Source organism: Podarcis melisellensis, assembly GCF_964234715.1.
Source record: "Podarcis melisellensis genome assembly, chromosome: 4".
NCBI classification, from domain to species: domain Eukaryota; kingdom Metazoa; phylum Chordata; class Lepidosauria; order Squamata; family Lacertidae; genus Podarcis; species Podarcis melisellensis.
The window spans coordinates 87,906,833-87,929,961 of record NC_138531.1 but is presented as its reverse complement, the minus strand read 5'-3'; the positions used below and the strand labels follow the sequence as shown (position 1 = coordinate 87,929,961).

Below are 23,129 nucleotides of genomic sequence, written 5' to 3'. Positions count from 1 at the left end.
CCACTAGAGGTGGTGGACTCTCCTTCCTTGGAGGATGGGGTGGCATATCTGCCATGTACGCAGGCACTAGTTGAGATTCCTTCATTGCAGAGGGTTGGACTAAATGACCCTCGGGGTCCCTTCCAACTCTACACTTCTATGATGCCATGATTATATGTCAGAAGTAAGCACCAGGGAGTTCAGTTGGAGTGATTCCCCTGTAAATTTGTATATAGGATTACAGCCTTAATCCTGTTGGTTTTTTATATAAGTGGAGGGGCAGGGGAGAAAGCAGGCATGACACAAACAGACTGAAGGAAGTATTAAAGGGAAGCTTAGGTGGCGTTTTAATAAAGAGGAATAGAGATGTTGAAGAAGCGTAGGTCTATCAGCAGCTATTAGACCTTTATTAAATTGGATTTGCTTATGCAGTCTTCTTCCTCCAGGGCACCACTCAGTTGAAGGAGCAGAATTCATGTTTTAAAGTACCGTATTTTTTGCTCTATAAGACTCACTTTTTCCCTTCTAAAAAGGAAGGGGAAGTGTGTGTGTGCGTCCTGTGGAGCGAATGCAGGCTGCGCAGCTGTCACAGAAGCCAGAAGAGTAAGAGGGATTGCTGCTTTCACTGCGCAGCGATCCCTCTTGCTATTCTGGCTTCTGAGATTCAGAATATTTTTTTTCTTGTTTTCCTCCTCCAAAAACTAGGTGCGTCTTGTAGTCTGGTGCGTCTTATAGATCGAAAAATACGGTAATTTCCTAAAAGAGGGTTTATTTCCTTTTGAGAACCTTATGTCCAGAATCTAAAATGGTAGAACTGCACCACCACTCAGGGTAACCCCAAGGTGTGCAGTAACCTATTTTGAGTCCTATATTTGAGTCCCTTGAAGCAGCCTATTTTGAGAACTACAGTGGTACCTCAGGTTACATACGCTTCAGGTTACAGACTCCGCTAACCCAGAAATAGTGCTTCAGGTTAAGAACTTTGCTTCAGGATGAGAACAGAAATCGTGCAGCGGCGGCACAGCGGCAGCAGGAGGCCCCATTAGCTAAAGTGGTGCTTCAGGTTAAGAACAGTTTCAGCTTAAGTACGGACCTCCGGAACAAATTAAGTACTTAACCTGAGGTACCACTGTATTGTTGCAGAATGCCAGACTAAATCCCGGGCCCTCCAACAAGCTATTGGATGAAATTGATCCTTGCATTCTTTTTCTCTGTCTGTCCTCTGCTTTCCGTGTTGTGAAACGAAAGATCAAATCAATGCGCATGGTTCCCTCCCGCGCCATACTTCCATTATATCTTCACAACTATCCTGTGAAGTAGGAACGACACAGGATGCCAGAGTAAGCAAAAGGGAAATGATATTTGCGAGGTGCAGCGATTTCCTCATGTGTTTGGGGAGAAAAGGTGAGTACTGTTTGCAGACTGCAGAGCCAGCATTTACAGGTACAGCTTAATGAAGCAATCAAATGTGTTAAGCCTAAGGCTTGACTATAAATCACAAGGTCGCTCCCTCCCTCACATCTCTTTAGTGCCACGTCAACCAGCAAAACTCACTCGGTGTTCGGGAAGAAGAGGACTCGGCGCTGCTGCTGTTGCAGAAACCATTACGGTATTTTATGTTACGCATCGCCCTCAGATCTATGGATGTAGGGTGGTGTACAAATAATATGCACATATATATATTTCTTAAATTGTGTGGAGAAAGAATTATTGGAAGGTGTCTGATACCGAGTGAGGCCATTGGCCCTTGTCTACACTGACTGGCAGCACCTCTCTAGAGCTGAAAAACATGAGTCCTACCGGATCAGAACAAGAGAGGGGGAAAGGCGACGTTATCTGAGGAAAGTGTGGATAGTGTTTAGAGGGCTGGAGTAGGGCTTGGGAATTCAGGGTTTGAATCCCTCTCAGCCTTGAAGCTCTCTGGGTGCACCACTACTCAGGGACCGCCTCTCCTGGTATGTCCCACAGAGGAACTTACGATCTTCAAACAAAAACATCTTGGAGGTCCCGGGCCACAGGGAGGTTAGGCTGGCCTCAACCAGTCAGGGCTTTTTCGGCTGTGGCTCCGACCTGGTGGAACGCTCTGCCACAAGAGATTAGGGCCCTTCGGGACTTGACATCTTTCCTCAGGGCCTGCAAGACAGAGCTGTTCCACCAGGCCTTTGGCCAGGGCACAGCCTGACTCCCTCCTTTGGCAATCTTCACAGAACTCTAGCCCAATAGTTGCCATCAATTTGATTTGAAGTAATTTTTTAATGAAATGATTTTAGAATGTTGTATTATTTTATTGTTGATAGCCGCCCTGAGCCCGGCCTTGGCTGGGGAGGGCGGGATATAAATAAAAAAGTATTATTATTTATTATTATTATTAACCCCAATAGAGCCCTCACATATAGAGACGAATCTGACACCAAAAACCCATGCTAATGTGGACAGCAGGGGAGAAAGAGCTGTGAAGCTCCGCTGCACTGCAAACACTCTCTAAGTCATGGGCCTTCATCTGCAGGGAATGCAGGAGAACGGCAAATACCTGGTTTGGAAAGGGTGGAAGTTCTCTAGGTGTTGCAGGACGCCAGCTCCCATCAGCAGAGCCTAACAACATCTGGAGAGGTCACAAGCTCCCCATCCCATTCCCTGGTGTAGGTAGGACCACCTTCACGGCTGCAGGCAGTAATATTTCTGAATAGCAGTTGCTGGAAACTGCAGGTGGGGAGATTGCCTTTGTGCTCACATCCTGGCTGAGTGTTTCTCAGTGTCATTACGGTGGCTCAGTGCAGGTAGCTGATAACCAGAAGGTTGAGCTGGTTGGAGCGGGTGGCGCTGCTGTCTAAACCACTGAGCCTGGGGCTTGCCAATCAGAAGGTTGGCGGTCCGAATCCCCGCGACAGGGTGAGCTCCCGTTGTTCGGTCCCAGCTCCTGCCAACCCAGCAGTTTGAAAGCACACAGTGCAAGTAGATAAATAGGTACCACTATGGCGGGAAGGTAAACGGTGATTCCGTGCACTGCTCTGGCTTCGCCAGAAGCGGCTTAGTCATGCTGGCCACGTGTCCCAGAAAAACTGTCTGCAGAAGCGGACAAACGCCTGCTCCCTCACAGCCTGTAAAGCCTTTACCTTTAGGGATGGCTGTGAGCAGGATTCCTGCATTGCAGAGGGTTAGACTAGATGACAGTTGGGAGTCCCTTTCAACTCTTTGATGCCATGATCTGAGTAACTACTGTGACACTAGGAATGCTGGATTAGATGGACCATTGGCCTGATCCAGCAATCTCTCCTTATGTTTTCCATCAGAAGAGAGGTACATGTGTTTGCAGCACAGCTCAGCCCTGCAACTTCTTGTAACAGTGTGCTTGCCTACATTCCCTGCCCCCCACCTCTTTCCCACTCAGCCACCCACATCCCAAGCCACCTTAGCAGTCTATATCCACCCTTCTTTAGTGAAAGAACTGCAAGTTCCCAGAACAGGGCGGTGATCCTGTGATAGGAATGTTATGGTCTTAGATATATGGTAATGTTCATAAGTATACCAAGCAAGCACATACATAGATCAGCACAGGAAGGCCAACCTGAAACCATTTTGATTCCTAAACTGAAGAAATCTTTTCTCTGCAAGGTCAAAATGGAAAAGCCTCCCCACTGTCTTTTCCTTCACAAATCCTGTCTTAAGGATATGTCTGTTTGAATAGGGTGTGAGCCTGTGACCTGGCCCAGGAACTAAGTATTTATCATTACAAAAGACTGGCCAGGCTACCCAGGAAATCCAATCAAGTAACCTGCCAGACAGGAGATAAACAAAAAGAGGAGAAAAACAATATTAAAACAGTGGCGTAGCGTGGGTTGTCAGCACCCGGGGCAAGGCAAGTAATTTGCACCCCCTAACCCGTGGATTTGCGCCCCCTAACCTGTGGATTTGCGCCCCCTAACCCTAACCCCCAGATGTTGCGGCCATTGCGGCCGGCCCCCCCTGCACCCCCCACGCTACGCCACTGTATTAAAATTTGTATTTTGGACCGCCTTTTCTGTGATGTAGGTGTGATGTATCTGAGGGGTGGTCTTAGGTTACACCCCTTCTGTGATGTATGTATGATGTTTCTGGGGGTGGTCTTGATCTACAGGGTGGCAATTTCAAAAGTCTTTATAAGGCCTTGCAGCCATTTTTCTGGGTCCTCCTCCTTTCCTACGTGTGAGGGGATCACACTGTTGCAACAGATCAATAAAGATCAAGCTTACAAGCTGCTTTGCTTCTCAATATTCTCTGGTTGGCCTCTGTTATTTTCTCCTACCAATAGGGAATCTATGTAAGGACTCTATATGGACTCTTGGATACCCCATAAGGGAAAAGGGCATATTTTTATTTACAACAATCCCAATTTCCTAATTTGACTGGGGTGCAGGGGAGAAAGGAGGGTGTCATCCCTGGAAGAGGAAGTATGCACAAAACTCAATTTCTAAAAATTAGGGGGGGGGGCAAAAGCCTTTCTGGAACTGTATCCTGCTGAAAAAGTTGAAAATTCCAAACAGAAGAGGAGAGGCCGGGGGTGTGATTAAGCAAAGGGCTTTTGCATATGTGTCTTCTTTGTTGATTTAATGAAACTTTTTTTGATTGACTGACTGACTGACTGATTGATTGATTGTAATAAAAGGCTTCTTAGTGGCTTGGGTGGCAAGAGGCAAAAGAGGAACAGGTCTGTGTAAATGAAAGATTTCCAGCTGGTTTCTAGCGGAGAAGTCCAGTTGCGCCAATAAGTGATCAGACCCTGGCACTTCTTTGTTTCACTTTTACTTAGTGTCAGATCACCCACATCCATAGAGATGAACACTAGGTCTAAGACATGTTGGCGACTATGAATTGGGCCAAACTTATTCAGGGACACTCCTGTGGAGGCCATGCTTTCCACGAAGTCCCGAGCGGCCCCTTGTAAGGTCGTGTTGGTGTGGATGTTAAAATCCCCTAGGACAACAAAACTAGGTGTCTCCAGGAGAACATCCGCCACGACCTGAAGCAGCTCGGACAGGGAATCCTTGGTGCAGCGGGGAGGTCGGTACACCAAAAGGAATCCTGTACTGCCCCTATTGCCCAACTTCCAGAACATGCACTCAGAGAACTGGGTCTTCCCAATCGGACGCCTGGTGGAAGGTAATGACTTCCTAAAATTCACTGCAACCCCCCCTCCCCGCCAGGGGCGCCGACTTATAAAAAATATTGGGGGGCGGGGGCCCATACCGATTTATAAAAAATATTGGGGGGCCCAAGACCTCCAAACCGCTGCTGCTGGGGGAACGAAAGGGGCGAGCCCCGGGCTGCCCCAACCTTAAGTGAACCTGTGAGGGCCCGCTCTTTGCGGCAGCCGATCGGCTGCCGCCGTGGGCGGTGAATATTAATGAGCTAGGGGGAATCCCCGCTTCTCGTGGGGCTGACGCCAGCCCTGCGAGATTGTTGATGGGTCGAGAGCCCGCAACCCCACCCCCTCTCTAGATCGGGAGTGGCTTTGTTTTAACTCATTACTGAATGTATTTTAAAAGGTAACTATCGTCAAACAAGGAAAATAAAAAATACCAACATAATTTTGTGATTTTACAAAGCATAATATAACTAATAATTTTCTTAAATTATTGGGGGGCAGAGCCCCCCCAAACGAATTTTTGAGGGGGCTCGGGCCCCCTCAGGCCCCATGGAGTCGGCGCCTATGCTCCCCGCCCACATGACCTGGGTTGCTGTGCGTAAGAGAAACCTGGTGGGCAAGCAGCGGCAAGAACAGGCCCATCTGCTTCATCCAACCAAGTATCTGTTATACATGCCAGGTCAAATCCTCAATCCACGATCAAGTCATGGATGGCAGTGGTCTTATTAATTATTGACCTGGCATTGCACAGCAGCACCTTCAGGTCATGTGGGTCTCCCTTGCTGATTCCAGTATCCATCTGGTCAAGACCAGACCTGGAGGCAGGGATAGTCCTCAAACAGTGACTAAATCTGCTTCCTTGGTAATGACATGGTCTGCCTTTGAGCATGTTCAGTATGCAATTCCTTCTTGCATCATTATCACAACTTGCATCGCACTTATCCGTGCTTAAAGTTGCAGTACCTCGTACAGATATCTACACTCTGGCATTCTTATCTCCTGCCAATACAATTAATGGGTCAGAAAATAGTCAAATAGGAATGTAAGCACTTGGTCTATATCAGACCAACAAATTGGAATTTATAAAATTTTGGAATGCAGAAATAAAGTAAATCATTAAACTATCAATTCTAGCACATGAGAGGCCAACTAAATTGTACAATTTGGCATCTCAATGATTGGTACTGTTAATTGTATTATAATTTGGCATTATTATAATGAGGCTATTATTCGATTGTTGTAATTGAAAACTAATAAAATATTATTATTAAAAAACCCTCTTTTAGTACAAAAAATCCTAAAGGGGGAAGTAACCTCCCTTAAAACAGCCTATTTTGAGTCCTGTGTTTGAGTCCCTTGAAGCAGCCTATTTTGAGAACTATTGTTGCAGAATGCCAGGCTAAATCCCGGGCCCTCCAACAAGCTATTGGGTGAAGTTGATCCTTGCATTCTTTTTCTCGGTCTGTCCTCTGCTTTCTGTGTTGTGGAATGAAAGATCAAATCATTGTGCATGGTTCCCTCCCCCGCCATACTTCCATTATATCTTCACAACTACCCTGTGAAGTAGGAACCACACAGGATGCCAGAGTAAGCAAAAGGAAAATGATATTTGCGAGGGGAGGGGATTTCCTCATGTGTTTGGGGAGAAAAGGTGAAACCTGTTCACAGACGGCAGAGCCACCGGTACAGTTTAATGAAGCAATCAAACGTGTTAAGCCTAACGCTTGACTATAAATCAAGAAAGATTTCCATCTGGTTGTACCTCACTTGACGACATACACCCTGGTGAAAAGGGTTAAGGTTTCTCAGGGGTTGTGGGAAGTGACTTGATGCCCTGATGATGTTCACAGAACCATAGAATTGTAGGGTTGGGAGGGGCATCTAGTCCAACCCCCAGCAATGAAGGAATCACAGCTAAAGAATCCCTGACAGATGGCTGCCCAACCTCTGCTTAAAAACCTCCAGGGAATAGCATGTTGTAAATTTCAGGCCACTTTTCCAGAGTTCCCCCCCCCCCCGATTAAAATCTATGTTATGCTCTATGTCTATTGCTCAGTGTCTCATTTGAGCTTTAACAAGCTTGTCTTTTGTTTCCCATTCTAACAGAAGATTGCACATTTTAGACAAAAGTTTATCCTTATTTTGCATGAGTTGTGTGTGTGTGTTTTCCAAATTGTGAGCTTTGGTCCAAAAATCCATTTTTTCTATCTAATTTAAACATACTGTATCGTGTAACTGGTGATATTGCAACCAATCTGTAACTTGGCTCCTTAGGTTGTCCATTGGGTTCAGTTTGGGTTCAGCATGCTATTAATTCATCATCATCAATCTTTATTACGGTCCAGAGACCCAACAAATCATTACAAAACAATACACAATTCATACAGCCTACCTCCAGGTTAAACAAGCATATTGTTCAGAATATAGGGATCATTTGTTCTTGCAACCACCGATAGAAACTTTGCCACTGCTAATGTTCTAGCATTTGTCCGGTCTTCCAATAGGAACCTGACATAGTGAGCCTCTGATTTTCCTGGGAAAGGTACCAGCAAGGGTAGTATCAGATGCTATTAATTGAAAGAGCACTATTTGAAAATTGATTCATAGCTGGTACTTTTTGTTGGAGATAACCCAGACTGAAATTCTCAGGTGTCAGAAAAGGTTATTTATGTGTGCAACAACTGCGGCCCATGTTTTATTAGCTCAAAAGTGGAAAGTGAGCGAGGTCCCAACTAAAGAGGATTGGCAACGTAAGTTGACAGAATACGCACAACTTACAGATTTAACATATAGAATAAGAGAGCAAGAAGAACATATGTTTAAAGAAGATTGGAGAACATTTATTGAATATATGGAAAATAACTGTATACAGCTTAAAATGCTGGCAACATTAAGATAAAGTCAACAGAGTAAATATTTTTGCATGGATATAAAAGTGGAAAATTTATTTGAATGGTTATAGTAAAATATGCAGGGATGTATGATATGTAAACTGAACCATGGAAAGAGAAGAATGGAAGTCATTGGATGTTTTAAGGTTTGTAAAATGTTTCTTTAAAATTGTAAAACAGAAAATTTAATAAAAATTATTACAAAAATAACCCCACCCTCCAGTGAAGGAGAGTCCAGCACTTTCCAAGGCAGTCTGTTCCACTGTGAAACAGCTCTTGCCATCAGAAAGTTATTCCTAACATTTAGAAATCTCCTAAATATTCAACATTTAAATAAAGGAAAATGTTGAAAATTTATTGAAATTTGAATCCGCTGGTTCCATAGAGAATGATGGTTTTGTTAAATCATTTGTTCCAAGAGGTCTAGAAAAACACAAAGGAAAAGAAAGAAAGGAAGGAAGGAAGGAAGGAAGGAAGGAAGGAAGGAAGGAAGGAAGGAAGGAAGGAAGGAAGGAAGGAAAAGAACAGCATGGCCACAGTAAGCCTAAAGGGGAAAATGGGTAAGTCCAAAATCTCTCAGTAAAGAGCTGGAAATTGTATACATAGCTAGGGACCAAAAGGGAGGCAATGACATCTGCCTAGGTGACAAAAGGGAGAGTCTTGAAACACAGTATAATTTCAAGCCAAATGGAGATTAGGGTCAAAAACATTTCCATTTAAAGTTGCACCTTGCAGGTTTGATGCTCCAAATCATACCATCTATACCAGACATATGCAAACTCAGCCCTCCAGATGTTTTGAGACTACAGTTCCCATCATCCCTGACCACTGGTCCTGTTAGCTAGGGATGATGGGAGTTGTAGTCCCAAAACATCTGGAGGGTCGAGTTGGCCTATGCCTGATCTATACAATGCCTTTGAGCATGTATGGTATGCATTTGGAATTGACTGGAGTAAGAGAACAAGAAGAAAATACGTTTAAAAAAGATTGAAAACTGTTTATTGAATATATGGAGGAAAATTGAAAATGTGGGCAGCATTAAGATAAATTCAACAGAAGTTTTTATTGATGAAATAATGTAAAGCTGAATGGTTTAGTTTTTATAAAATATGCATGGATTTATGTTGTGCAAAATGAACCATAGAAAGAGAGGAAGGGAAGTCACTGATATTTTAAGGTGAATATTCTAAAATTTAAAACAGAAATTTAATTTAAAAATAAATAAATTAAGAGAGCATGTACAGGGGTCTGGGTTAAAGGTGGATCTACACGGATCCTCATGGATCCCCCACTTTTTAAAAAATAACTCCAACAAATCCAGTGTCAAATCACATCTGGAAGGCACACCTACAGACTGGACTATAAAAAACGTGGATCCAACACTTAGCCGCACTGCAGCACCACAAAAACATGGATCCTCATGAATTTATATTATTTTTATATTGAAACAAAATAAAAACACCATGCTTCTCTACACCACGTATTTGTCTGTAGGCAGAACAAAAAAAATCACACATCCACTGTTTCATGGTACCGCAATGGCACAAAAACATGGTTAAAAAAAGGGATCCTCATGATTGTTGCACTAGATCAGCCCAAAGTCACCATCATATCAAATATCATGGCTGTGGGCATAGCCTACACCACAAAATTCACGGATCCACAGCTTCCTGGCGACACCGTGGCCCAAAAATGTGGTTTTGAAGCACGGATCCTGTAGTAAAGTTAGTACTTTCCTAGAAGCTGTTCTTTGGTCAAGCGGAGAGCGAGGCCTTGTGGGAAACCAGTAAGAATTATGGGAGCTGTCCTGTTGCTTTAACCCGTAGACCCGTTGGCTCCCAGGGCGTGAGAGGTTTATTATGGGAAAGGAATTATCATAGAATCATAGAGTTGGAAGAGACCAGAGACCACAAGGGCCATTGAGTCCAACCGCCTGCCAAGCAGGAAACACCATCAGAGCACTCCTGACATATGGTTGTCAAGCCTCTGCTTAAAGCAGTGTTTCCCAACCTTTTTTGGGCAAAGGCACACTAGTTTCATGAAAAAAATCTTGAGGCACACCACCATGCCAGATGGGGAAAGGTCACTTTTTACTTATGTAAAAAAAAATAAAAAAATAGTAACTTCCAACGAATTCTGTAGGTCTTGTTTCTGAATCATTAAAGCTGCATTTGGGAAGGATTCGTAAGGGCGCACAGCAACTCAGTCCCACCAACTCCACAGCAGGGTTCTCAGGTTCAGTGAAGGGCTCCCTCAGGGGGGCACATATATACACCTGGGCTCCCGAAAAGCTACCGCAAGAGCCCTTCAGGAGTTCACATAGCGCAGGCCTGAAGGCTGCAGCTTCCCACTTAGCATCCCGCCAGAGGAGGAAACCTCAAGTGGTCAACCTGTTTTTTCCCCCTCCCGCCTCCCTTTTGGAGCGCAGAGTTTTGAAGGCCGGCATCAACTCCGTTTTCCCGGATACTTCCCGCTCGAACCGAGGGCTGGGTGAAGCAAGGGCGGCGCTGCGCGTTTTACCTCCACGGCGCAGGGGCTCTGGCTCGCCTTCAGCCACCGCATGACAGCGCTGGCTGCCACTTCGTCCTGCAGCAACAGCTCCAAAACAGCCGCCATGCCCACCTCTCTCCTCCTCTAGCACTACCGCGTGTGCGAGCCTCCGGGGCGGGCGCACAAGGAGCGTGGGTGCCACCCCTCGACGCCGTCCCAAAAGCCGCCAAAAAGCCCTAAAAAAAGAGGAGCAGCAAAAAAAACACACCACACACGGGGGGCGTGTTCTAATTCGCTTCTAACTCCGGGTTAGAGCGCAGCACGTGGAGGATGGGTGGGGAAAGAGAGAGGAGGCGCACTGATAGAACGCCAGGCACGGGGGCCGCCAGGGAGAGCCAGCGCGCGCCCCGCCCCGGACGCTCGCGGCCACCGCCGTCCCTCCCTCCCAGGGAAGGCAGGATTAGAGCAAGCGCCCGGGCAGCAAGAAGCGCGCGCCGGCCCTGCCCTGGATCCCTCAGAACTGCCAGTCTCTGGGAAAGTGGGCGTGGCTTCAGAACTCTCAGGCAGCAGCGCCCGCCGCCCGGCAAGGCTTCCCATTGGGAGGCGCGAATGCTTTAGTGGACGGGGATTGGTGCAAATATAGGCAGGGCGGGCTGAGAGGAGGAGCCGCCGCCGAGGAGCAGCGGCACCAGCAGCGTTTCCTCTCCCCCCTCCCCTCCCGTGTCAACAAGCGGGGCACCTGCGCCGGGGGTTTGCGCGTCAGGCAGGCAGCCAGGCAGGCAGACGGCGAGAGCCCCGCGCTGGGCGGCCTCTCCTCGCCGCCGCCGCCCCACCTCTCGCCGCCCGACTCGCCTGCCTCCCTCCCACGGCACACCAGGCAACGCCTGGCGGCACACTAGTGTGCCGCGGAACACCGGTTGGGAAACACTGGCTTAAAGACCTCCAAAGAAGGAGACTCCACCACACTCCTTGGCAGCAAATTCCACTGTGGAACAGCTCTTACTGTCAGGAAGTTCTTCCTAATGTTTAGGTGGAATCTTCTTTCTGAGTAATGTGAAGGGTTGACACCTGTGAGGGAAGTTTTCTATATCCAACCTGTGATGTTATCTCTCTGTTAATTGCTCAAAGGAGATGAATAAGCTCCAAGAAAGGGAGGAAACGCCTTTGATCTAGGCTCTGGAGTCTTAATTGGCCCAGCTGTCAGAAGTTAAAATTATTAGCCCACAAGCTGGTCATTGGAGAATTCAAATGTAACCAAGAGTGGTGATTGGGCCTGGGGGGTCTGATTCCACGTGTAAATTGGGCATAAAAAGATCTTGAGAATGGCTGGGAGGGTGCACTCTGCAATCCGCAAAATTGGGGTGTGGGGGGAAGGGGCTGTGCATCTGCGGAGAGGAGGACCCTGCCAGCTTAGGGCATGGGGTTGCCATTTCCCTGCAAAGCCAAGCCTGGTGTTTGGGGTCGGAGCTGATTTTCCTCCTCTGTTCTCTTCCAGGACATCCTGGGGCCCTTGGAGCACTTCAGGGATCGCCCCCTGGCCCTTGCCTTGGAGGCCCTCCTCCAGCTCAGGTGAGTGGGGTCTTTGGCATGGATGGGGTTGTGGGTGGGGGGCAGAACTCTAGGGGGAAAGAGCAGGCGGGAGGGAGAAGGGGCCAGGGAGACTCTAACCCTCTCCCTTTCATCTCTGCAGCACGATGAGGCCCAAATTCAGCTGCGATATGGTCAGTGCCATCCTGCACAGGACGTCGGAGGCCGTGCTGAAAGGGGCCGAGGAGGAGGAGAGAGAAGAAGTATGTCCTTGGTTTTGACTTCCCTTCATGGCTCTTTCTTCTTCATCATCACACACTTGCAGAACCAACCCAGCATTCAAACTCTCTTCTCTCTTTTCCCGCAGGAACTGAAGAGGCACTTCCGGGTCCTGCTGGGGAGTCTCCTTATGGAAGCCCCCAACCCTGGCACCCTCCTCCACCTTCTCAGTGTAAGTGTTCTGAAGGCATCAGGGGAGGTTTTAAGGTTGTCCCGTCCCCCCGTCCCTTACCCAATGGACTGCCCCATTTCTGGGGCACAGAGCCTGTTTGGCCCCCAATTTGGTCCAAGACCAAAGCTGGCAAACCCTCATGGTCCAGAAGTGCCAGGGACTCCGTGGTGGGGGCAGTGGGGGCGCGCCTTGGCCCAGACTGGCCCCTGACTCTGAGACGCTCTTTCCTCCTGCAGGACCTCCGAGGATACGCCCTGGGAGAAAGTGGGGAGGCTCAAGAACTAGCGGCCAGCAGCATTTCCTTGCTGCTGGCCGTTGCCCGGTGTGGTGATCACGGTCTATTGACCCTGTGCCTCCACTGCGATAGCTTTCTTCGCTGCCACCACCCTGCTTCTCATGGGGACACACGGAGTCCAGACTGTTGTTAACATAAACAAATAATCAAGTTTATTTTTAAATGCAGGAACAAGCGTATGGTTGCAGTTTATTTTTCTCTTGTCAGTTTCCTAATCTTAGTTCCTAGCAACTCCAAACTGAATTATTCCCCACTGTCTATCCAACTCAACCTAACAATTCCTCTCACTTTCTCACAATACAACTCTACCAACCCACACCTAATCCTCCCTCTTCCTTCTCCAAAAACCCAAGCCTCAACTCCCAACTGAAAAACCTCAACTGACTTTCAAAACCTCCCACTCTATCTTTTACTCCCCCTTGCATTCTCACTGGCCAATCACATCACACCCATTTTAACCCTTTCCTTGACCCATCCTAGGAGGCAAACGCCACACCCGGAAATACCCCAACCTCAGAGTAAGTACCTTGCCTTCTTCTAGTCATTTCTTTGGTTACTTCCATCCCGCCAAGATCACATCCCCAAGTGATCTTTAGCGCAGATGATGCGGGGTGTGTCCCTGGGGGCCAGGATGAGGCCAGAGGCTTTTCCTGCCCCCTTTCCTTGTGCTGCCCTTCCACCTCTGCCCAGGAAGCTGCAGGGCCCAGGGAGGTCCTCTGGAACAAGGGATTGGGCCCAAGACAGAGGGAGACCCATCCTTCCTGACTTGGCACTGCTTCTGTGCTCTCTTGCTCCCATCTGACCCCGATTTTTCTTTCCTCTGCAGATGACAGTAGTTCGGCTGGATCTAGAATCATAGAATCATAGAGTTGGAAGAGACCACAAGGGCCATCGAGTTCAACCCCCTGCCAAGCAGGAAACACCATCAGAGCACTCTTGACATATGGTTGTCAAGCCTCTGCTTAAAGACCTCCAAAGAAGGAGACTCCACCACACTCCTTGGCAGCAAATTCCACTGTCAAACAGCTCTTACTGTCAGGAAGTTCTTCCTAATGTTTAGGTCTTCTTTCTTGTAGTTTGGATCCATTGCTCCGTGTCCGCTTCTCTGGAACAGCAGAAAACAACCTTTCTCCCTCCTCTATGTGACATCCTTTTATATATTTGAACATGGCTATCATATCACCCCTTAACCTCCTCTTCTCCAGGCTAAACATGCCCAGCTCCCTTAGCCGTTCCTCATAAGGCATCGTTTCCAGGCCTTTGACCATTTTGGTTGCCCTCCTCAGGACACGTTCCAGTTTGTCAGTGTCCTTCTTGAACTGTGGTGCCCAGAACTGGACACAGTACTCCAGGTGAGGTCTGACCAGAGCAGAATACAGTGGCACTATTACTTCCCTTGATCTAGATGCTATACTCCTATTGATGCAGCCCAGAATTGCATTGGCTTTTTTAGCTGCCGCGTCACACTGTTGGCTCATGTCAAGTTTGTGGTCAACCAAGACTCCTAGATCCTTTTCACATGTACTGCTCTCAAGCCAGGTGTCACCCATCTTGTATTTGTGCCTCTCATTTTTTTTGCCCAAGTGCAATACTTTACATTTCTCCCTGTTAAAATTCATCTTGTTTGTTTTGGCCCAGTTCTCTAATCTGGCTTGCTTCCGCCTGAACCCGAAAGAAGGTAAGCCCCCACACCTTGGAGACAGCGACCTTTGACTAAAGGCCTGTGGAAAATCTCATTTTCATTTTCATTCTCTTCTCATTCTCATTCTCTTCCATCCAGATGTCATCATCATTGAGGATTTATAGGTAGTGTGGACCTCGGGCTCCACTGGACGCCAGAGAGAGGCCAACATCCAAATGCACTCAGCAGGTAAGACTTTCTCAAAAGCCCATCTGTAGTTAGAGATGCCCTGTTTCATCTATGAGAGAAGCAGGCACTCCTGGCATCCTGCTTACCTTTTTTCTCTTGCAGGTGACAGAACGATGCCAGCAAGACCTCCTTCTCCATCTTTTCATGGCGGCAGAAGGGCAGCAGTGGCTGTGGGACCAGATCAGGTAGGGGGAAGCTGCCTTGTGGGGACAGAGGCCAAGGGTGGAACAATGTCATGGACTGGTTGGGCACAGAGAAATGGTGGGAGGAAGCAGGAACCAGGAAGGGAAGACGTCTCAGAGCCCAGGGAGTGGAGGGGGGGGGACAAGGAGGAGCAGTCAGAGGGAGAAGAGGCCGAGGAACCAGGGGAGGGGAGCCAATGGGTCTCAAACGCTTGGTGAGTGAGGGACTTTCCCCTGTGTCAGAAGACAGGCTCTGGCAGATGGAGCGGACGTGATCCAGAGGAAGGTGTTTGGGCACGTGCTGTAGAGGGAAGTGAGGGGCCGATGGGGCTCATCCCCCCAGAAGGGAGCCCATCGAGGAGAACTCTGATTCTAAACCTCTGCTGCCTCCTGGGTTGGCTTCAGGAGAAGAAAAGGCTCCAGAGTAAACCCTACACAGATGCAGAGTGGAGTCCCTAAGATGGTTGGGTGGCGTTTTGTAGGCCTCCTTCTGGCAACTCCTGCAGCCAAGCTGGTGTCTTATGGACCACATCATGGAGGCCGGGGGGGGGGGGGGACAGATCTGAGCAGAGGGTTGACCCCTTCGTTTTGGCAAAAGACAGGGCAGGGGAGGGGACAGAGAGAGAGATCTGAAAATTGTTAACATTATTTTGCCCCAAAATATCTCACGGAATTTTGGGTTTTTCCGTTCCTTAGGATATAGGATCTACTCCCTGTGTAACTCCACGTGCCAAGAAGAAAAAGAACAGGAAGAGAATGGAATAGAAATAAATATTTTTTAATGGATTTTGAATAAATGCTCAATAAATTCTTACTGTTTTGAATTTCATTGTGTTATTGTCTTCCGGGACGCGGGTGGCGCTGTGGGTTAAACCACAGAGCCTAGGGCTTGCCGATCAGATCGGTCCCTGCTCCTGCCAACCTAGCAGTTTGAAAGCACATCAAAGTGCAAGTAGATAAATAGGTAGCGCTCTGGCGGGAAGGTAAACGGCTTTTCCGTGTGCTGCTCTGGTTCTCCAGAAGCGGCTTAGTCATACTGGCCACATGACCCGGAAGCTGTACGCCAACTCCCGTTTCCGTGTGCTGCTCTGGTTCTCCAGAAGCGGCTTAGTCATACTGGCCACATGACCCGGAAGCTGTACGCCAACTCCCTTGACCAATAAAGTGAGATGAGCGCCACAAGCCCAGAGTCGGTCACGACTGGACCTAATGGTCAGGGGTCCCTTTACCTTTACCTCTACCTATTGTCTTTCATTGGACACTTTTGTTGTTGCAGCCTGAAATAGCATTAGCATTTTTTGCTGCTGCCACATCACTCTCAGGTTGATCATGTTAAGCTTGTGGTCCCCTAAGATCCCTAGATCCTTTTCCCTACCAGCAAACCAGTGTCCCTCATCTTATATTTGTGCAGCTGGTTCTTCCTGCCAAAGTGCAGAACCTTAGATTGGCTAGAGGTCCTCTTTGCTCGCCTTCAGGGTGTGACCGTGTCGCAGTCAGTGCTGTGGTAGCTCCGTGTGGCATTGACACAGTTCAGTGCAATCGCCTGGTGACAATCCAGTCCAGCTGGTGCCAGATCTAAGATGAGATCTAAGATATCTCCAGCATACTGAGTGTTTGTCTTGGTAGAGCACACCATGTTCGTGACGCAGAGGCTGTGGTATGAACACAGTTCAGGTAGCCTTTGGCCATTCTTGTTCACGCTCCCAATACCAAAGGGGCCTCTGTGGTTATCCCAGCTGTGATGAACTCTCCTAGCAGGAATAGTAATAGTAATAATAATTTTATTGTTTATACCCCGCCCATCTGGTTGGGTTTCCCCAGCCACTCTGGGCAGCTCCCAGCAGAACACTAAAAACAATAAAACTTCAGACAGGGCTGCCTTCAGATGTCTTCTAAAAGTGAGAGAGTTATTTCTTTGACATCTGCTGGGAAGGTGTTCCACAGTGCAGGCGCCACTACCGAGAAGGCTGCTGACATGCTGGTCTAGTTCCTTGCAGAACTTGTTCTTGATCTGCATATCAGAGCACACACAGAGTGTACTCAATATGTTAACCGGAATGGAGGTAGTTGAGAGATGGAGAGAAGGCAAGCATTCTGAGCTCTCAGCTGGCAGTTCTATCACAGACAGAAGGGAGTCCCTCGCTGCAAATCTTATGCCGTGAATCTTCGGGATGCCCTCCTTGCCACAAAGGGTGTAGTTCTCTCTGAGGCTGCCATTCGAAGAAAGTCTTGTCCCCTGTAGAGCAGCAATGTCAATGTTGCGTGTTTTCAGCTCATGGTCAATGATGTCCATCTTCCCTGAGTTGCTGACTTGAAGCAAGCCAGAACACATGGTCCTAATGTTCCAGCTTGCTGGGTGCAAGAGGGTTTGTTCCTTTCTTTTTGCCTGATATAGCAGTTTCGTCTGCTTAGTGTGTGTGATACTGTGAGCTCCAAGCACCCACTGAGGCAGGTGGCCAGTCAGCATTTTACAGTATTGATTGAGGACTGCCTGGCTTTATTGAGGTTGAATGTGTGTGTGTGTGTGTGTGCGCGCGCACACACACACACACACACACACACACACACAGAAACACCGTGATCACAGGGTTGGTGGGAGAAGGCAAAGGAAGGGGCACAACAAGTCCCATCCCCCCTCCTTTCTCTCTAGCAAGGAATTTCTCATTTTTCATTGAAAAGTTAGCCTGTCTCCTCAGTTCAGTCCAATTTGCCAGGACAAAGTGAAGGCGAATACTGTCCTTGTCCAACAAGCAGTGCTTGTACCTTTATGACCAGTAAGCCAAGGATCCGAGTTTTTTGTGGTGCAGGCTGTGCCCCTGGCTGTGATGTGTGATTTGACCATGATGTTTGATCTGACTTCGGGCTGATCTAGTGCAAAAATCATGAGGATCCGTGTTTTTTCACCATGTTTTTGCGCCATTGCGCGGCCCCACGAAACAGTGGGTGCATGATTTTTTTGATGCTGCCCACAGACTAAGACACGTTCTACAGTATCATGGCAGTTTTATTTAATTTGAATGAAAAAAATCATATGAATTCATGAGGATCCGTTTAAAATCAGCTGGATCCGCCTTTTACCCGTTCCCCATGTGCAGATTGCATTTCGTTCTTGCATCGTGATCCCAACCTGCGTCGCACCTCTCCGTGCCTCGGGTTGCAACACCGCAGCAGGTTAACGCAACCAGAGGCTAACTTCTAAGTACGCTCTGCTTGGGAACGCGCTGTTAAAGCTTTGGGCATTTCCCTCCCTCGCGGTTCCAACTCCAGCTAAAGCCGTTCCAGCTCCCAACTAAATCACTGCATCTCCGAGCAGGCAGAGAGCAACGGCACAGCAGAAGCCATCCGATTGCGCGGGCTCACACCTCCTTCCACCTCTTGCAGCAGGCAGAAATCCAACAGGTGCAGCCCTGCCATCCCTTCACCCGCGGTGCTGGCGGAGGGGAAAGCTGTTGCGGCTGAATCTCTGCGCGCCCCAAGGAAATCGGCATATACAAACAGACAAAGAAAGGGACGAGGAGCAACCGGGTCGTGTCCGGCGGCTCTCCAAGGAGTTCGGATCCTTGGAGCGGCCACCCTTCCGCTTAGAAGCGGGGCTTGGAGGAGGCCGGAGAGCCGCGGCCCCCTCTGGGGAAGGCGGGCCTGCAACCCGGGACCCATCGGGATGCGCCACTCGGCGCCCTGGCAGGCGGGGCCGGGCAGGAGGCGGTGGCAAAGGCCGCCAAAGGACCACGATGCGCCCTCGGCGCTTTCTTCATCCCCTCGGTCGGCGGCGGCCCGCGATGGATCCCCCGGAGCCGGGCTTGTTGTGCCGGCTGCGAGGCCGGCTTGCGCGCCCTGCGCCCTGGCTGTGCCACGGCTTCTCCTGCCCCGGGGCGCCGGGGCTGAAGCGGCGTCTGCTGGCGGCCGGGCTGTCCTGCTGCACCGTGCTGGCCTTGTACGCCGTCAGCAGCCTGCGGGACCCGCCGCCCGTGTGGAGCCGCGGCAACGACGGGGGCGACGAGGCGGTGACCGTCCTCATGTGGTGGGTGCCCTTCGGGCGCAACCAGCCCTTGGACGGCTGCGAGCGCCGCTTCGGCATCCGCGCCTGCAACCTCACCACCGACCGGGGGCGCCAGCTGGAGGCGCAGGCTGTCGTCTTCCACCACAGGAACCTCATGAGCAGTGGCCTCAAGAACCTGCCCCGGGTTAGGCCCCCTGGGCAGCTCTGGGTGTGGATGAACTCGGAGTCACCCTCACATACCCGAGGCCTCCGGGACCTGGCGGGCATCTTCAACTGGACCATGTCCTACAAGGTGGACTCGGACGTCTTCGTGCCTTATGGGTATCTCCGCCCCAGCCAGACACCTGCCCCACACCTCTCCATGCCCAGGAAGACCAAGCTGGTGGCCTGGATCATCAGCAACTGGAACGAAGAGCAGGCCCGCGTCCGCTACTACCGCCAGTTGAAGGACCACCTCCCCATCGACGTCTACGGCGCCCACGGCCTGAAGCTGAAGGACAACAGTGTGGTCAAGACGGTCTCCGAGTACAAGTTCTACTTGGCCTTTGAGAACTCCCAGCATCCAGACTACATCACTGAGAAGCTCTGGAGGAACGCCTTCACATCCTGGGCAGTGCCCATCGTGCTTGGCCCCGCGAGGTCCAACTACGAGCTGTTCATTCCCCCCGATTCTTTCATCCATATCGACGACTTTGCCAGTCCCAGGCAACTGGCCCTTTACCTGAAATTCCTAGATAAAAACAAGAGCCGGTACCAGAGGTATTTTGCCTGGAGGAAGCGGTACGACGTGCAGGTGATGTTGTTCTGGGTTGAACACGGCTGCAGGGTTTGCGACGCAGTCAGGGCTGCGGGCAAGCAACCCAAGACCATCCAGAATCTAGCCAACTGGTTTGAGAGTTGACCCCGTGTGGGGTTAGCTGGGGTTTCTTCTTGGTGTAATTAAGGGGAGTATGTGATGGGTGAAGGGCCTGGGGTGACAGGTCTACACCCCAAAAAGGGAAATCCTTGGAGTTTTGCCTAAAGGCAAATTTGCAAGTTTGGGTTGCTTGCTTCATGGAGAGTCGGAAAGGATGTTGGGTCTAGATAGGAGAACAGCATTTTAATGATTCTGTATGTAATTCCCCCAGCACTTTGAAAGCTAGCACTTTAGTTCTTGCTGATGTACTACTGTATAATTTTTTAGTTATAGTTATCCATAAATGCAATTCCTCTATCTAGACACACACACCTGAATTGCATAACTAATAGCCCCAGGACTCTGCCAAATAATTTTGCCAAACATGTAGCTCAACAGTGATTTTTGCAGGGTGTTTTTGAGGTGGTGACTTCTCACAAGTGGACTTGTGGCATGATGATGCCTGATTTTGAGCATGGCCAGCCAGTTTGGGATGGTGACTTGCCAGCTCCAGGCTCTGCCCATATTTTTAAGCTTTTCCATTTCACCGTGACCCACGATGGTCTGTCACTGATTGATGCTTCCATGAGTCTAACCATCGTGACTAAATTCCCCGGTAATGTCAGAATGTAATCTCACCATGTATGCACTGCAGGTAAATGATTGCATAACAGAAGACCAGTGATACTATCTTACCTGTTACCAAATGGTAATTGCAGATTCAGGACATTGAAATATGTGAACTTACCTTGACATGGGTTTTCAAAGATGGTCTTATAAGTGCAGCTAAATTAAATCGCATCATTGGGTGCTGATAGACCCAGTGCTGCTTCAGATCCAATGTTCACCTAAATCCATCCCATCGTGGTCTTCCGCAGCTGAATCCATAGATGCTGCACAGACCAAGCACACTGTGCTGAGGACTTAAATATTTGTTTCTGTAACCATCCTTTCCCGCCATGATAGCTCTTTTGGATTGATGGCCTCCACTGTACCTAAGACTTACCTCAACCTGGAATAGGGAGCCTATGGCCCCTTCAATGCAGGAATATGCAGCTGTCCTATATGGGGATCAAACCTGCAACCTTGGTGTTATCAGCACCACAGTCTAACCTACAGCTATCCAGGCTCAATAGCATTTGTTTTCATCTTGTGTTCCTGGGAATTCGGATTCCTTAGAAGCTTGTGAGAGATTTGTTGGAGAGAAATTCAACAACAGTGGGCAAGTCTATGGGGTGGGGTGGGGTGGGGACCAGCTTATCCACTACTACCGATCTTCTACAATATGCCGACATGGTATGTGTGTGTTCAGGCACACTCTTATGGTGAAGACAGACACCATAATACAGAAATCTCACCTGGCTTTTCAACTTTCCGATACCTGTGAATCAAACACTGGCTGAGCCCTCAGCCTTCCCAAGCCTCCCATTCCCAAGTTTTTGGAGGGCTATGTTTTGAATTTAAAAATATTAAGTGCCAAATTCATGTTTCTATGTTCATCCATTATATATATATGCTCTGAAATGGGAGAAGTGTATTGCACCACAGCGTGCCTTCTTCTGCAAACTTGTGGAGCTGTTTCTTCCTACCGCAAAGACCTTGAGAGCACAAGGTACATGGCGTACTGAAAGGAAGGGTGCTTTCAAAGTAGATCTGCTGGTTTACAAGTCAAGTATCATGTCTGTCTTCATATTTAGTTCGGTGGCGGAGCCCAGCCGTGCTCTGCAGGTATGGAGAGAGGAGCGCATAGCTCAGTGACTGAACACATACTTCACATGCAGACCATCTCAGGTTCAATCCATGATATATCTCCAGTTTTAGAAAGGAGCAGGAAGGCAGTGGTCGACAGTATATATTGACAATATATATTGACAATATATGTTGACAATATTACTGATTGACAGTATATGTTGACAATAATGAATTACCGGCAGATTAACCAGCTATCTGACTTGGTAGCTTTGTTTGTGTTTTCATGGATTTGTGTTTGAGCTGCTGTGGTTATTACACACACAGACAAATCTGCGTTGGCAACTGTTTTCCTAGGTGTTAAAACTTGAATCACACTCCTAAAGATGGTTTTAATAGCAATAAGCCTAAACGAAGCCTTTCTCTGTGAACCCTCAGAGAAATCCCAGCAGGCAAGAATTGCACAGACACACGCTCAAGCACACAAAAAGGTGTGGGTGTCAGGACAAACAAACAGCCAGCCCTTTAGAGTATAAAGTATTTCTTTCACTAAAAATAACTAGTTGTGCCCAGAGAGAAAACTGAAGAGAGCCAAAACAGGAAGAAACGATTTAAAATGTCTTCGGCGCCTGAGCTAGGAGTTTTGTGTTTGTTTACAGGCATTTGTGTAATTTTCCCCATGTTCTCAGAAGAGGGGAAAATTTGACTTGATCTGTGACTTCATCAGAACTTTTTTAATTTTTATTTTAGTATCGTGAGCCTGTATTGTGCAATGATTAATCTGCAAAACTCAAAATACCGTGATTGACAGGTGCTATGCAAGTCAGGAAAGTTCCCAATTTATATTCATGATGAACTTTGCCTATCTGCAAATGGAGAATGTGGGTTTTTAGGGGCATTGTTCTGTGGGGCTGAGAAGAGAAAAAAGTATGAATATATATTTGTTTTTAAAGTCAGGGAGCCAGATGCCGAGTAAAGAATTGCCACCTCTTGACCAACAGACTCCCCATAAAAACAAAATACTTCTTTTCTGCCAGTTTTAGCAGAAACTGAAGATGTGTGTTTACTTTTCCCTTCTCAATAAGCTTGATAGCTAGTAATTGTAAATGTGACCAGACTCAGAAGCATGGGCTTTTTCCTTGTTTGCTGGATTCTACTTTAGATTCCTGTATAAAATATAAATATAGTCCGGCCCCCCACAAGGTCTGAGGGACAGTGGACTGGCCCCCTGCTGAAAAAGTTTGCTGACCCCTGTCCTTATCAGAAGATGAACAGTTTTGAATGATCTTTTTTGTGGTTTGTACAGAAGGGACGTGGGTGGCGCTGTGGTCTAAACCACAGAGCCTAGGGCTTGCCGATCAGAAGGTCGGCGGTTCGAATCCCCACAATGGGGTGAGCTCCCATTGCTCGGTCCATGCTCCTGCCAACCTAGCAGTTTGAAAGCACATCAAAGTGCAAGTAGATAACTAGGTACCGCTCCGGCGGGAAGGTAAATGGCGTTTCCGTGCGCTGCTCTGGTTCGCTAGAAGCAGCTTAGTCATGCTGGCCACATGACCTGGAAGCTGTACGCCGGCTCCCTAGGCCAATAAAGCGAGATGAGCGCCGCAACCCCAGAGTCGGCCACGACTGAACCTAATGGTCAGGGATCCCTTTACTTTTACCTTTACAGAAGGAAATGAAAACGATATTGCTGCCTATTAGACTTGGGCTATGTTTTAATAATAGCAGATCGAAGACA

General features: G+C 48.3%; 2 protein-coding genes and 1 long non-coding RNA gene across 3 annotated transcripts; all 3 read left to right on the top strand.

Moving 5' to 3' along the window:
* Positions 1–11,846: 11,846 nt before the first annotated feature.
* Positions 11,847–13,614, top strand: LOC309368825 (uncharacterized protein; the record flags this gene model as incomplete). Its single annotated transcript, XM_081909131.1, has 6 exons — positions 11,847–12,051; positions 12,173–12,272; positions 12,377–12,460; positions 12,697–12,783; positions 13,256–13,273; positions 13,582–13,614. Exons 2-6 carry the CDS (start codon positions 12,177–12,179, stop codon positions 13,612–13,614), a joined length of 318 nt encoding a protein of 105 aa, XP_081765257.1. The 5' UTR covers positions 11,847–12,051; positions 12,173–12,176.
* Positions 13,615–14,400: 786 nt separating this feature from the next.
* Positions 14,401–15,631, top strand: LOC309368230. The gene is made up of 4 exons (XR_014167656.1): positions 14,401–14,433; positions 14,536–14,625; positions 14,728–14,810; positions 15,504–15,631. It is a non-coding gene; the product is annotated as an uncharacterized lncRNA (long non-coding RNA).
* A 2,383-nt stretch (positions 15,632–18,014) lies between these two features.
* FUT4 (fucosyltransferase 4) lies at positions 18,015–22,732 on the top strand. Its single transcript, XM_081908908.1, has one exon. The coding sequence runs from the start codon at positions 18,539–18,541 to the stop codon at positions 19,706–19,708; it is 1,170 nt and encodes a 389-aa protein (XP_081765034.1). The 5' UTR covers positions 18,015–18,538; the 3' UTR covers positions 19,709–22,732.
* The last annotated feature ends 397 nt before the right edge of the window (positions 22,733–23,129 follow it).

Excerpts from the sequence above, each read along its gene's own strand:
- FUT4 (XM_081908908.1), top strand. The coding sequence starts at position 18,539 with ATGCGCCCTCGGCGCTTTCTTCATCCCCTCGGTCGGCGGCGGCCCGCG.